This window comes from Sciurus carolinensis, chromosome 12 (genome assembly GCF_902686445.1).
Source record: "Sciurus carolinensis chromosome 12, mSciCar1.2, whole genome shotgun sequence".
In the NCBI taxonomy this organism is placed as follows: Eukaryota; Metazoa; Chordata; class Mammalia; order Rodentia; family Sciuridae; genus Sciurus; species Sciurus carolinensis.
The window spans coordinates 77,511,887-77,527,891 of NC_062224.1; the positions used below are offsets into that span (position 1 = coordinate 77,511,887).

General features: G+C 38.7%; 1 protein-coding gene across 2 annotated transcripts in view; it reads left to right on the forward strand.

Annotated features, from left to right (window-relative positions):
- The window catches only part of Kcnh1 (potassium voltage-gated channel subfamily H member 1), a 389,924-nt gene that overhangs the window by 15,382 nt on the left and 358,537 nt on the right, over positions 1-16,005 (forward strand). For both annotated transcript variants that reach the window (XM_047521803.1, XM_047521802.1), the window contains exons 2-3: positions 8,949-9,072; positions 12,725-12,831. In XM_047521803.1, the coding sequence (XP_047377759.1) occupies positions 8,949-9,072; positions 12,725-12,831 (231 nt within the window). The remainder of the gene's footprint in view (positions 1-8,948; positions 9,073-12,724; positions 12,832-16,005) is intronic.

Sequence of the window (16,005 nt, forward strand, 5' to 3'; positions counted from 1 at the left end):
GTCCTAAGTAGGTTCTGAGTACCACAAGGAGACAGCTCAAGTTCTCTCTTTCTCTTCACACTGATCCTGCACAGGCAAGTCCAAAAGATCATGACACACACAATGAATTATTACTGTTCTTGAATAACTACTGACAGCTCCATCAATGTGATTATGGAGGTAGACATGAGGGAGATGGAGAGAGGGATAAAAAACATCTACACCAACATTTCCTCTTTCCAGGGTAGGTGGACACCCTTTCTTTTCAGTGGAAACTCAAGGTGTAGAAGAATGAACATTGTCCTTATAAAAATCAAAATAGAGCTCTATAGCAGAACTCTATTCTGACAAACCTAGAGTACCACCAGGGAGTTTGAGGGAGTTGCAGAATTTATAAGCTGTGGTTCGGCTGGTTCCACTAAAAGTTACTGCAGAAACTACACTTAAGAGCATTGGCACTGGTTTTTGCCACTTAAATTTTTATTTTATTTATTTATTTTTTGTGGTGCTGGGGATTGAACCCAGGGCCTAGTTAATTTTATGTGTCAATTTGACTGGGTCATAGGTTGCCCAGATATTGGATATTTCTGTGATGGTGTTTTAAGATAACTTTTAAAATTCCCTTATGCATTTTAGGATTGTTTTTCTTTTTTTGTAAAAAAAAAAATGTTGGAATTTGTATAGGGATTGCATTCAATCAGTGGATCACTTTGGGTAGTATGGACATTTTAACAATGTGCTTTCTTCCATGCCATGAGCACCGTTTGTCTTTCCATTTATCTGTATGGGAAATTATGGTTTTTGATGTCTTGTTCAAGCAGTGGGTTGCTTTCCTAATTAAGTTTTGCTTGGCTTCAAATTAAGTTTCCATTACTGAGTGTGGGAAATAGTAAATAATCCCAGAGTCGTTTGTGTTTGGATATGGAGTGCATGTCTGCATTTGGCTAGAAACTGTCACTTCGCCCTAGCTCTTGTATTTGGCATTGTCAACCATTGGGAATGTGGCCAACCACCTGGAGGAACCAAGAAGGCTTGGCTAAGCAAAGTGGCTTTCAGGGAGTCCTTGCACAGAATTTGTACACTTTAATCTGGAGATTCCCTCTTTCTGAGTCTGTCTATTCTTATGACAGACAGGCTTCTAGACTCAGCTAGGATGCTTTTTAATTTTATTTAACAGATCTAATTTTTCCCTCAAGCTCCTACCTCATTAAAAAATGGGGGAAAGCTGATCAGGAAGGACTCTAAACTTCCCATTTGGTGGTTTCTCAAGCTCTTAAAGTTGAAATGCTTTTGGGGGTAACTTGGTCTCTTATGGTTTCAGATTTCAGTTCTACTCCTTGTATTGCTTCTCTCCAGGATGATGTGTGGGGTAGGAGCAAGTTTTACTTGCATGGCCTCCTGAGCCTCACATCTGAGTATCTGGAAATTGTCCCTCATCTGCTGGCTACTGGGTGCCCAGGTAGTTGGTGGGACCCAAGTTTGTAGTGGTGAACTTACCTTCTGTTCTCTTGAGCAGAACATGGTATCCGCCCCTCCTCGCCCTATAGCTCCCATTGGCCCTATAGCTCATCTCTTACATTTGCCTTTCCCCTTGCCCCTGGTTGATCCTAGACTTTGGAAGTTTGACATGTAGCCCTTAACTGTAGGGTCAGTTTAACACATTGTAATAACCAGTGTTGATGTAACCATAGGGAAAATGGGAACTTCTGTGTCCGGTCCAGACCTCAAGGAAATGGAAAATGGAAGGAGGTTACGGAGTACTCAGGTGTTCAGGTTTGCTGTGCAGTAGCTTTGGGTCATCCAGTGTGATATTCTGTCCCACTCCTGAGTGTCAACGGGGGAACTGGGCACAAATTCTCCCCTTTTCTCTTTCCCTCTTTCCTTCTACCTCTTGTGTGGCTGGATGAAGGACTAGAAATAGGTCAGTACACACCCCTTTGGAAGTAAAAGGTAATAGTTTTTAAGTGGTATATATACACAATGGAATATTACTCAGCCTTAAAAAAGAATGAAATTATGGCATTTGCAGGTGAATGGATGGAGCTGGAGAATATAATCCTAAGCAAAAAAAGTCAACCCCCCCCCAAAAAAAACCAAAGGCCAAATGTTTTCTCTGATAAGTGGATGCTCACCTGTAATAATGGGGGCAGGAAGGGAAAATGGAGGAAATTTGGATTGGGCAGAATGAAATAAGGGGGTGTGTAGAAGGATGGTGGAATGAGACAGACATGATCACCCTATATACACATGTGATTATATGACCAGTGTGACTCTGCACCATGTACAGCCAGAGGAGTGAGAAGTCGTACTCCATTTGTCAAAATGCATTCTATTGTGTGTATAACTAATTAGAACAAAGTTAAAAACATAAAAAAGAAAAGAAAAAGAAAGACAGGAAAATCCAAGGAGGAACAATTGCTTCTACCCACATCTACATTTCCTGAAGGCATCACTGTTGTGTCGCATGATAGAATTATAATATGTGAGGACAATAATGGGCCTGCTGACTCATTGATTAAAGGTCTTATTATACTTTGTATCTTCATAAGCAGATAAATCACAGAAATGGTCTGACTTTAGTACTTACTGGAATAAGAAGGAGATCATGTAACATAAAGATTAAAATCATGGATTTTGAAGTCAAATAGACCCAGGTTCAAATCCCAACTCCATCTTGATGTAACTGACTATTATGCATCTTTAGAGACTCAGTTTCCCCTTAAGTAATAATGATGAAATCCCTGATACTTTGTTCAGCAAAGTAATACCACCTCATAACAATTGTCACAAAGGTTAAAGAAAACCCACCTTTTAATCTATGTACTCAATATATGGTACAGTCCTTACTACAGAGTAAATAGCAATAAATGGTGCCTATTCTCATGCATACCTGGAATAATGCTTGTGTGGAATACTTTGGTTCCTATTCCTTATCCATTCGCCCGTCCTACTCACCAAAAGCTACCTATTCTCATGTTCTTTTCCTGTAATTTCTGCCATATGCCTAAAAACCCTGCTGTACTACTATTTTTAGATCTGTCGTTTTAGATATCACCTGTGGACTTTTGTTAGATTAGTTGAGATTTTAGCTCACTTAATCTTTCCCATCCTGCTAATAGAATTATATTACTCTCATTATTTTTGCAACTTTAGTGAAATATTTATACTTTCTTTTTTCTTATGTTATATCTAGGCACTATCTCATGATTGTTCTCTTTTCTCTCTAAACTTTTATCCTCTGTCTTTTTACCATGTCAGATTGATGAGGTTATGTTCATGTACTTAGGATAATTCAATAACCTATGCTTTGACCATGCCTTGGTTTTAAAACATCGAAAATTAATAAGATGTTACCTTATTCCAACAATGATGTGAGAGTGTGATTTGCTTTTCCTTCTTGTATGTTTTTTGTTTTCCTTCACGTTTTTCCTTCCTTTTCCTGCCTTGCCAATCCCACACCCACTGCCTGCCACAAGTGCATACCATTATTGCCTTTTTATGTTGTCCCAAATCAGCAAGGGCATCTTCATATACTGGCCTACTTGACCCCTGGATACCTCTCTTTTGGAACTTCTATCCTCTGAACATGTGTATTGAATACTTTCTTCCCCATTTTTTACATTTGGAACCACTTTTTCCCCAGTTCCCGTGTGTCTTCTTTTTTGCTTTTACTCTCTCATTTGCTGGTGTGCATCCTCAAGTAACTTTCTAAGAAAGACTACATGGAAAATAAATTCTCCAAATATTTGCATAACTGAAAATATCTTTATTCAATCTTTACATTTAGTCATTTAAATTTATTTAAAAGAATGTCTCCTGGATTTTTCTCTTTTTTTTTTCTTTCTTTTTTTTTTCCCTATTCATGTTAGGGTTCATGTTGCTCATCATATTGAATGAATTCTTTAGGTCTTATTTTTTCCTTATATATCTTGTCCCTTTCTATTTCTGACCTACTTTTGGTTAGACTTTAAGTTTTAACATTTCTGTTGGATTTTAAATTTCTACTTATTTTTATTTTATAAGAGCTCTTTATTCTGTTATGGTTCTTTCCCTCTTATCGTATCCTGTTTTTGTTTTATGGATATAACACTGCTTGAATCTCTCTGAGGAGACTCATTAGGGATTTCTGTCTTTAAATTTCTGTTTCCTTTGTTATTTCTGCTTCTTTCATGGTATTTTTTTTTTGTTTTTGGTTCATATTTTATCATATTCTCATTTTTATGTTTTTATTTTATCTTTTTAATACATTTACTTTTATTTTACTGGGTGCTAGGATAGGAAAGAAAATAAACACATCTAGAAATGGGTTAGTATACTACATTTTAGGAAGTAAGAGATGAATAATTTTCAAGTGAAGGAAAAGACAAAGCATGGAAAAGACAGTCAGGAAAACCCAAGGAGGAACAATTGCTTCTACTCACATCTGTATTTCCTGAAGGCACATCTGTTTTTCCTGTGATCAAACAGTTACTTAAAACTGGCTCTTACACATAGATAATATCAGTGGAGAATTAGCCACACAAAGATTCTCTCAGTTTCCCCTCCTATGAGTAGGTATTTTGAGGGAATTTAATTACTATGTCAGGAGTCAACAAAAAAGATGGTCAAATGGACTAGAATTCATTTTCACTCAGGGATAATTTGTTGAATTTGTATTTCTTTTAAGACTTATTTGTTCATTTCAAGAAATGTGAGTTAATCAGGGAGAGAAGACCAACATAAAGGTGTTCTGCCTCCATCATAAACTCAAAGCTCTTTGACATTCTAGACTCTTCCCAGCGTGAAGAGGCTCACCTCCCGTCATCTTCCCGGCTGTGCTCTCCTCTGTCTGCACAGCCTGCTACGAATTCCATGCACTACTGCCTTTGTTCATGCTGGATCCCCTGCCTGGAATGTTCCCTTCCTCACATACCCTCTTGAGTTCACCAAAGTCAGGGATCCTATTTTCATTTCTATATTTATCAGTTTTGTATTTTCTGTGCCATTTGAAAAGTTTAACTGAATCTTACTTATCCTTGTGGGTTAGAGCAAGTTCAAATGTCTGCTCTTACAAAAAGTCCTTAACCGTCCTCAGAGTTCATCATTTCCCGACCTGGTTTTTTAGTTAGGTGTGCACATGTCTTTTTGTCCTGTGAAATCCCTTGAATGCAGAGATCATGTCTTATCAATCTGGATATCCCCAGGGTCTTATATTATACTGGATTCCTAGTGCATACTCAAGAAGAATTTATGTATATATGGATCAGATAGAGGAAAGTACTGGTGATAGATTTTTATTAAAGTCATATTATAAAAATAGTATGTTTACAAATTCACTTCTTGAAGTTGTATTTTATGTTCCTTTTAAGTAGATCAAGAATGGAATGTTCTCAAGAATGTTCTACTGTATTTAGTTTCTTCTCTTCCCTTTCCCTTCTCTGCAAGGTCCTGCTCACTATGACCTTTGGCTCTTCTCAGTCCTTGCCTTCTTCACAAGTGGTAAAGAAGTCTTCTGTCTCCTATGGTGATTGTGTGAAGGGTAATCATTTTTCAAAACCTGACAAATCAAGAAACAAAAACTCATCTGTGAAGGGTGGAGAAACCTGTCTGACCCAGACATGGTCACTTAGACAGGAATGGTTACCCATATTGTGAATAAATTATAAATGCTGGACTGGAACAAAATTAGCCTCCCATCACAATACCAGACTTTAAATTATACTACTGAGCCATAGTAACAAAAATAGCATAGTATTGGCACCAAAATAGGCATGAAGATCAATGGTACAGAATAGAAGACACAGAGACAAACCCACATAAATACAGTTATCTCACGTTCGACAAAGGCACCACAATCATACATTGGAGAAAAGATAGCCTTTATGACAAACAGTGCTGAGAAAACTGGAAATCCATATGTAGCAAAATGAAATTAAACCCCTATCTCTCACCCTGCCCAAAATTCAACTCAAAGTGGATCAAGGACGTAGGCATTAGACCAGAGACCCTGCACCTACTAGAAGAAAAAGTAGGCCACCTCTCCATCATATTGACTAAGGAACTGACTTCCTAGAGTGCAAGAATTAAAATCAGGAGTATGAAATGATGAACAAATGTATGAAAAAATGTTCAACATCTCTAGCAACTAAAGAAATGTAAATTAAAACCACCCTAAGATTTCATCTAACTCCAGTCATGAAATTCATGTGAAAGAACAAAAGACCCAGAATAACCAAACAATCCTGGGCAGGAAGAGTGAAGCAGGAGGTATCACAATACCAGACCTTAAACTCTACTATAGAGCAAATAGTAACAAAAACAGCGGGCTGGGGATATAGCTCAGTTGGTAGAGTGCTTGCCTGTCAAGTACAAGGCACTGGGTTCAATCCCCAGCACCACAAAAAAACAAAACAAAACAAAACAAAAAAAAACCAGCATGGTACTGGCACAAAAATAGACAGATAGACCAATGGTACAGGATAGAAGACACAGAGACAAAACCATATAAGTACAGTTATCTCGTACTAGAGAAAGGTGTCAAAAACATACAATGGAGAAAAGATAGCCTCTTCAACAAATGTTGTTGCTGGCAAAACTGGAAATCCATATGCAGTAAAATGAAATTAAACCCCTATCTGTCATCCTGTGCAAAATTCAACTAAAATGGGTCAAGGATCTAGGAATTAGACCTGAGACCCTTCACCAAACAGAAGAAAAAGTAGTCCTGAGTCTCCATCATGCTGACTTAGGATCAGACTTCCTTAACAAGACCCCCATAGTGCAAGAAATAAAAGGAAGTATCAATAAGTAAAGCTTTTTCTCAGCAAAGGAAACAATCAATAATGTGAAAAGAGAGCCTACAGAGTGGGAGAAAATCTTTTCCACACACACTTCAGATAGAACACTAATCTCCAAAATGTATTAAGAACTTAAGGGGCTGGGAGATAGCTCAGTCGGTAGAGTGCTTGCCTTGTAAGCACAAAGCCCTGGGTTCGAACCCCAGAACCGCCCCCCCCCAAAAAAAAAAAAAACTTTACACCAAAAAATACAAAAACCCAATCAATGAATGGGCTAAGGACTGGGCAGACACTTCACAGAAGAAGATATATAGGTGATCAACAAATATATGAAAAAGTGCTCATCATCTCTAGTAATTAGAGAAATGCAAGTTAAAACCACCCTAAGATTTCATCTAACTCCAATTAGAATGGCTATTATCAAGAACACAAGCAATAATAATTATTGACGTGGATATGGGGAAAAAGGTACACACATACATTGCTGGTGGAGTTGCAAATTGGTGCAGCCACTCTGGAAAGCAGTATGGAGATTCCTCAGAAAACTTGGAATGGACCCACCATTTGACCAGCTATCCCACTTCTTAGTTTATACCCAAAGGACTTAAAATCAGCATACTACAGTGATGCAGCCACATCAATGTTCATAGTTGCTTAATTCACAATTGTCTAGATTGTGGAACCAACCTAGATGCCCTTCAGATGATGAATGGATAAAGAAACTGTGGTGTATGTATACACAATGAAATATTACTCAGCCATAAAGAACAATAAAATGATGGCATTTGTTAGTAAATGGATGGAGTTAGAGAATATCACGCTAAGTAAAATAAGCCAAGCCCCAAAAAACAAAGGTTGAATGTTTTCTCTGATAAGTGGATGATGATACATAATGGGAGAGGGTGGCAGGGGTGGACGAGAGAAGAAGGGAGGAACTTTGGATGGTGTAGAGGAAGATGGGGCAGGAGGGGGTGGGGGAAGGAAAGATAGTAGACTGAGAGATACAGTATTACCCTATGTATATGTATGATTACATGAATGGTGTGAATCTACACTGTGGACAACCATAGAGTGAAAAGTTGTACCCCACTTGTGTACAATGAATCAAAATGCAGTCTGTAAAAAAAAAAAAAAAAAAGAACTACAAAAAAGAAAATGTTAGAAGTAGGGCTAGGGCTGTAGCTCAATGGCAGAGTGCTTGCCTGGCATGTGTGAGGCACTGGGTTCAATCCTTAGCATTGCATAAAAATAAAGGCATGCTATCCAACTACAAAAAAAAAAAAAAAAAAAGTCAGAAGTAGTGAGAACACACAAAGCCTGCCAACCAGGTCTGGCCTACTTAATTGTCCCATCATCCACCATATGGAACACCTGTGAAAACTTAAATTGAGCAACAAATGTTATTATGGCAATTTTGAAATAATTATTATGTTTGCAGAACTGAAAACTTGGAACTTAGTGGATTATACCTGCATGCTAAGTGAGTGGCAGGCTGGTGTTCTGTTAAAAAGCACCAACATCCAGCTTTATGACCATAAAGTTTCAAAATCAGTGAGAAGGAATTGTGGTGTGAGCCTCTTCATCTCCCTCTACAAAGTGGTTGCGTGAGGGGGTCTGGCTGCTCTTCCTCATGGAGGGGAGGTTCCTTTACAGTGTGTGTGCTTCAGGAGGTAGTGCTCAGCTCCCTTCCTCTGCCTCCAAAGAAGGGCCTCTCAGAATGGGCAAATGCTCATCACGGTCAAAAAAATCAACTTGTATTTTTTGACCAAGAGATAGACAGAACTAAGATGATGGACAGCCCAGAATAAATTACCTTTGGGTTTTATTCTGCTCTGTATTATTGGTATGCTTTCACTCAGATTAAAAATTAGGACTTGAATATGTATCATAGGAATCCACTGGATTTCTCCTGGGCTCATTGGCAGGTTGGTTAAGCATGCTTCCTTTACTAAGCTGTTCCTGGACCACAGTAACCTTAGTCAGTATTTGCATTCAAAATAATCAGTTTTAAAACATTGTTCTTTTATATCAAAAGGTCATATTGCTGTTCAAGAAACAATTTTTGAAGGGAAGTAGAAATACCTGGATTTATTGACGTTATTTACATCCTTACTAAATTTCAACTAATGTCTTGCCTCACATGACCTTTTTCTTTTTTTTTTTTTTTCTTTCCTTTTATTTTTATTTTAACAGATACTAATTTTGTGTTGGGGAATGCCCAGATAGTGGACTGGCCTATCGTGTACAGCAATGATGGATTTTGCAAGCTGTCTGGTTATCACAGGGCAGAAGTGATGCAAAAAAGCAGTACCTGCAGGTATTTATGTTTGGGTTTGTTTTGGTGAACAATCTATCATGGTATCTTTTGGAAAAAGAAAGTAGCTTTCTCAGTTTTGGAATTACCTTTACCTCATTCCTTATTTTTTTGTTTTTTGTTTTTTTTTTGGTACTGGGGATTGAATTCAGGGGCACTCAACCACTGAGCCACATCCGCAGCCCTTTTTTATATTTTATTTAGAGACAGGGTCTCACTGAGTTGCTTAGTGCCTTGCTTTTGCTGAGGCTGGCTTTGAACTCAAAATCCTCATTCAATTTTTATTGAGGAATTTTTATTGCGATATGTTCTCTCATTCATGCATGTGCTAGGAAAATCAAAGAAGATGGTCCCTACAACTGAAAATTTGCAGTCACTCAGTAAGTTGGGGAGAAACTTAAAAAAGCTCAGAAAAACCATCTGTCTATAAAAAATGTGAACTCAAAAGCTTATGAAGTTTTATATTGAATTAAATGTGAAAGACTATCAAATAAAATTAAATGAAAATGAAATGAAAGTTTAGATGATCGAATTAATTTTTGAGACTTTATGAACATTTTAGAGAAGAGTATTTTATAATGTTGGAGAGAAGAGCCTTGTTTATAGATGGGTTTTTTTTTCCCCTTCAGCTAAAATTCTTTATTTCAGAAGAGAAGAGAGCCAATATTTTGTTGCTTAGTAGTTCGTACTGTCAGATCTCTCTTTCTGCTCTCTTAGCAAATTGTGCTAACAGCACATCTTGTGTATTTGACAGGGTTGCTAATGGAGCAGTATCCGTAGGCCTGGGCGTTAGGAAGCTCTTTCAAAGCATCTTCAGGTGTAGAGCTGGGCATTTGCCACAGACATTCCTCTGTGGTGCCCTGACACAGTCTTGGTCCAGCATAGCCTCTGGCTCCTCTTATTCTCCTTCTTCAGCCTTCTCTCTTTGGCAGTGTTTGCATGAAGTGGAATCATTTTTCCAAACCTGCCAAATTAAGAAATAAACTCATCTATGAAGGGTAGAGAAGCCTGTCTGGTCAGACTTACTCTTCTGTTCTCATAAGTTACATTTTCATGTATTAAATCAGCCAAATAACAAGTTTGGTGAAAAACATTAAATGTTTGGAAATATTTTAAGGTTTTCTTACATTTTAGATTGTGAAGACTGAGAATTGGAAAATTTAAGATTTTTCTCCCAACTGTTCAGAGATTTAGAAATTATGACTCTAACTGCAATAGAATGCTGTTATATTCTTTCTGAGCTGGTTTCCTCTTAAGTACCTGTATATTTATATATCTTCATCTACATCTGCATCTGTACTTCATATGTACAATCAATATATCGATATATATTCATTTTTTGGTGTAACTTGAACAGTATATCCTTATCTTTCTTTCTTCTTATTGGCTATGAACACTTTCAAAAAATTCAGATAAAATATTTTTCTAATTTAGCAAAATTTATGCACAATTCAAAGCAACTTATTTAATTACCTGGATAGTCGCTTCTCTAGGAATAAATAAACCTTTTTGCTATCTATGTTCCTGATAGCTAGGAACCTCTGTGACTTATTTCCTGCATTGCAGACATTTGTAATCTAATGTTCAGGTAAAGGAAACTTACATCTACCAGTAAACTACTGCTTCAAAGAGTACCTAAGACTAGGGAAAACTAGATATAATTATGGCACTTCATTTACGTGAAGACTCAACTTTGCAGTGATTTATGTTACCTTGGGAAGGAAATTGTTAGCATATATACCATCACTTCACTTAAATGATGGTCACAAATCTAGAAAATTAACTCAGAAAGAGAAAAAAGAGAAGTTCTATTATTTCAGGCAGGGCTAATTTAGTTTTGATCTGTTCTTCTTTTAAAAGATAGTTTAACAAGGTCAGTATTCTCTTTTCCTGGTACATAGGTTTAAAGAGAACAACCCAAAAGCAGAGTACTCCTGAGATGCACCCAAGGACAACCACAGATTATCTTGTCCCTCAGTGGGATGGGGAGGGACGTGAAATAACGAAAGTGACAGAATTCATAAAATCTGCAACTAGGGTTCCAGAATTCAGAAGCCTGTAGTAAGTCCAAAATTGTTCCAGGGTCAAGCTAAGCATACTGCTTGACTTGGTGGTTTCGTTTTCCATCAGAAATTGCACCTGATAAGCCCTGGGGTTCTTTTTAACTTTGAAATTCTGTGATTCTGTGCTTCAAGTCATTAAGAAAAAGCTTATATTCAGCATGCAGCTTTAGGAGATGGGAAGTGCATTGTTTGGGAACCATATTCCCATTTCTGCCTTACCTAAGACTTAGAGGATTGACCACAGCTATCCTTCCTTATTATTGTTGCCTGAAGGCCTGGGGTGGGCAGGGCAAATGCTTGCTGGGCCCTTGGGCACCCTTCATCAGGGAGCCAAGATTCCAGCCCCTTAAGAGGTGGCTTTCCTCCTCTTGCATGCTGTTAGTGTCCGGTGACAAGGTTCATTCTACTCAGTTGAGGGTGTATTCTGTTCCTAGAGGGATAAATATTGGTCTTCAGACCATATTTAGTGTGGGTCCCAGAGAAATGGACAATCCTGGCAATTTTTCTGCCTCTGCTAAGAACCAGGGTTAGTAGGTAGAGCTCTGACATCCTGAGGTTTTCTCTAGCTTCTTTTCTCTCTCTCTTTCTCTTTTCACATGTTGCTTATTTATCCCCTTAGGCTACTTGTCTCCAAACTGTAGGGAGATGTATTATTAAGAACATGTAGGATTTTATTCTCTCACATTTTTTTTAACCCAGTGGTGTTTTTCTTTTCTCTTTGGTGGGACAAGGGCAGGGAAAAAAGCTGCATAGACAAAGTGACTGACTCTTGTTTCTTCCCTTAGCTGTGTCTTAATGTTTACAGCACCAAATTGCACCCAGTTTCTTGTTTGGTTGGTGAATATTTTTCATCTTTCTCTCTTTCTTTTTAAATTTTTGTTTGTTTCATTAGGAGTTAGAAGAAGGGATAGCTTAGTCCATATTTACTTGGCCATTTTTTACCAGAAGTCTCCCAGATTTTTATTTCTAAAATGAAATCCAATTATGTTTCTCCTTTTATTAAAACCCTTCCTTGTCCTCCAGTTGCTTTCAGAATGAAGTTTGAGTTGCCTCACATGGCTTCTAATGCTGTAGTCTCTTCCATCATCTGGCCTCTGCTTACTTCTCCATATTATCTACAGCACATTTCCCCTTTCTTGCCTATGTTCAGTCATAGGGCTGAGTTACATTCTAGAATTAACCTGACTCTTGGTTATAGGTCACATGTTCACCTTTTGCTCTGAATTTTCTTCTTTTTCCTTTCTTTCTAATTTCCCTCTACTCTGTGGATCTCATTTGTCTCTACTTCTGAGCAGTTTTCTTTGACCAACTGAAGTGTGGTCTGTGCATACAGCCATAGTAGCATGACCATACCCTTTTCTGATCTACTGTTTCCTAATGTGTATCCCTCATGAGGCTTAGTTTTTTGGGCAGTGATAATTTCTTATTCAGAGTTAAATCACTAAATCTTTTTAATCCAACAAATGTTTTTACATGTGCGTGAGCATCGCAATGCCTACTAGCACAGGGATATAGAACAGATATTTAACCTGTGCTTGCAGAATAATAAATACCTGTTGATATGCTAACTTGAGCTCTCTGGTTATTTGCAGTTTTATGTATGGGGAGCTGACTGATAAAGACACAATTGAAAAGGTGCGACAAACCTTTGAGAATTATGAGATGAATTCCTTTGAAATTCTGATGTACAAGAAGAACAGTGAGTATTCAAACCATTCTCAATCATACCTTTATGTGTTTGGAATAGCAAAATCTCTCCTGATCCTCTATTGCTGTCTTGGTTTTTCTTCTTTTCCATCAAATGAATGCAATTATTTGAATCCATTGCATATATTGGGATAAATATATGACTGATCAGTTACACTTTCTCTCACAGGAACATTTGATGAAGTTCTTGTCGATAGCCTGTTAAGACTTCTTCATCTATTTTACTGACAAGAGTTAGTGTTCTTCCTATCGGTTTCCTTATGGTGAGATACTGGCTGAAGGCTCTTATAGACTTTACGCTTCTTAAAGGGGGAGGGAAGAGGTAGGATAGAAACTGTTCAGTTTATCTTTTGTTTTTATCTTCCACAGTGCCTTTAGAGCAGTAATCACTTCACTAGGTGCCCAATTAAGTTTCTGGATAAAATTTTGTTCTTCTCATGGCACTAGGAGATAGTATTAACAATAATGCATTGTTTATTTGTGTTTGTTTTGTTTACTATTATTTCCATAAAGTATGTTAATGAGGTTTTTAGGTTAATAGCCACTAACAAGTATGAAACTTGCTTTTGTCTTAAGAAGTTTGTTGTCGATAGAGATTAGCTGTATTAATTTGTTTGGAAAGTGAGCACATGGACCTAGCACATGGACCGAGGTTTTCAGAAATGTTGACTAGGGCTTTGTTTCTGTTTTAAAACCACTATTTTGTTTGTAAAGAGCCCTATTTTTTATATGTAGGGTTGACTGGTAGGTTATGGATTCAGTAGAACTTTCCAGAATGACCCAGATGGGTACCAGGATAAGTGTTTATTTGGCGGTATATTTGCGTCTAAGTGACGCTTTGCTCTGGAAACCAAAGGAAACATGTTACTCTTATCTGGAAGGAGCTGGGACTCTTTCTGTCTGGAATGTTGGAGCAGGCATCTAAGAGGACTGCTTACTTGGTGACCTATGCAGATATTGAAATAAGTCCAAGGGGGCTGTTCCTGTAGCTTTCATCCTGCTCTAGCTTCCTCCCTCAGCCAATAGGTATTATTCCTGTTCCACTGTTAGCTATTAGAGGAAAGAGGGAAAGCTGGTGAGGGACTCCGTGCCAGCCCTTCACCTATGGATGAGCACAGCTCAAGCAACACCTCTCACCAGGACACCTTGCAACAGCCTTCTCATGGATAGACATGGTCTGCATGTGTGTCCTGAACTGAGTAAGCTGGTGGTTTTCCACACTGCAGCTCCATGTGCTGGACAGTGTGACTTTCCCCATGATAAAGAATGCCGATTGGGTAGGTACATCACATAAAGAATACCTTGCATGTACATTTTACTTGAGAGTTTTCTAGCTTCATTAGACTATGCATTTAATTTGTCCAAATTCTAACTATACACATTTGGCACAAAAAGAGAGAGGGAAACATAGTTTAAGTTGCAGTAGTGATTTCACTCCCCATTCCTTTCAGTGAGTATGAATGGGAAAAGGGAATCTGCCATTCCCCAGCTGTCCCTGGGGCTAAAGGCCTTGTATGATGAGTGTCTTACTGCACTGAAAATGACTGTGATTCTGGAAGTTAGGTATTTTAGGTAGACATGAACTATCCAGGTAAGCCAATTAGTTCAGCTTATGGGCTACTGAACAGTGGACATCTCTTTCCTCCCTGGAGGTTGTGGTAGGCTTATTGAGGGGCAAGTGACAATCTCCAGAGTGGCACATTGTCCTGGGCACAGGGCTCTACTTTATAGGTGATATTAAGACTTTTCAAGAGTAATTATGGTTATACCCATTTTTTACTTTAGCCTGTAACTTGAAAAAGTAAACTTTATGTGAGGTATGACTCAACTAGTCTAGTTTAAGATTGTCGATTCTCTAAACCTGGTGAAGTAGGCATGAGGAAAGTTAAACTTTTCATCCAAGGTCATGCAGTGCTGGGGCCTGGTGTTCAGTTCACTCCATGGCCATTCTTCCCAGTCTAATTGTGGGCACAAGACAAGCCATCACACATAGTTGTGCAGGCTATACCCTGCCTAGGGGCCAAGGAGAAACCAGCTTGTCATTTGCTTGCTGAGTCCTCCTCGTACCCTGGTCTGGAATTGCGTCTATGCTAGGAAGGAGTTTCTCTTTCTGATTTACACAGAGACATCTAATGAGCCAGCAGAGGCTCCATACAAGGCTAACCCTGTACATAATACATGGGGCATGAAATTGAGGAAATGAGGTAGATAGTGTTGATTTCTTCTTAGGAGCCTGATCACTGTCCCCCAATCCCCTCCAAGTCTCACCCAGTCCTAAGGAATTTAGAAACTTTACCTTATTTGTTAAGCCTGGGACTTATATACTTGCATTGGATTCTGTTTCTTTCAACAGCTTTTTATTGACCAACTACATCAGATACTGGCCTTGCTGCTAAGGATACAGGTATGAAAAGACAGATGCAGTGTCTGCTCTCGCAGCATTGGCAGGGGTGGTGGCAGCCTCCTCAGTAGAGGGCCATAAATGCTTTGATGGAGACACTTAACCCTAACATAGGAGGTCAGGGAAGGATATCTTCCTAGAAGTCATAAAATCCAGGCAGAAACTGAAGGGAAGGTGGGAGTTAGGCAAAGAACAGGGAGAGGAATTTCCCTGGCTAAGGAAATGCAAACGGAGAGGGCAGCAGGGGAGAGAGGGGACTGAGGACTCAAGAGATGCAAGCAATGCTTCTTAGACTTTGACCTGCATAGGAACTCACCTGTGAATAGAAATGCAGATGTCTATGCAGTGAGTCTGGGGAAAGGTCTGGGGTTCTGCTCCCAGGTGATGCTGATGCTACTAGTCCACAATCCCACTCTCGAGGAGCCAGGACAGAAAGCAACTCTGTGAAGACTGACTTCCATACCTACATGGTATGTGCCTTTCATGATTCTATCTCTCTCTGACACATAGACAGTGCTCCCTCAAAACTCAAGGAGTAAATAAATACATAAATAAATGAGGGATAACTAGTGATATCCAAGAGGTTAGGAAAGGTCAAGTCACTGAATTTAGAATTCTGTTTTGAGAGAGTAGTAGTGGGCAAGAAGGTAGGGTGAGAGGCCTCAAGGGTCATGAGACTTCATTTTAGAAAGATGGCGCCAGTTGGAAGGTAGGGTTAGAATGGAGCTCAGCCAGACTGGAGCTAGAGGGGCTCATTAGGAGTTG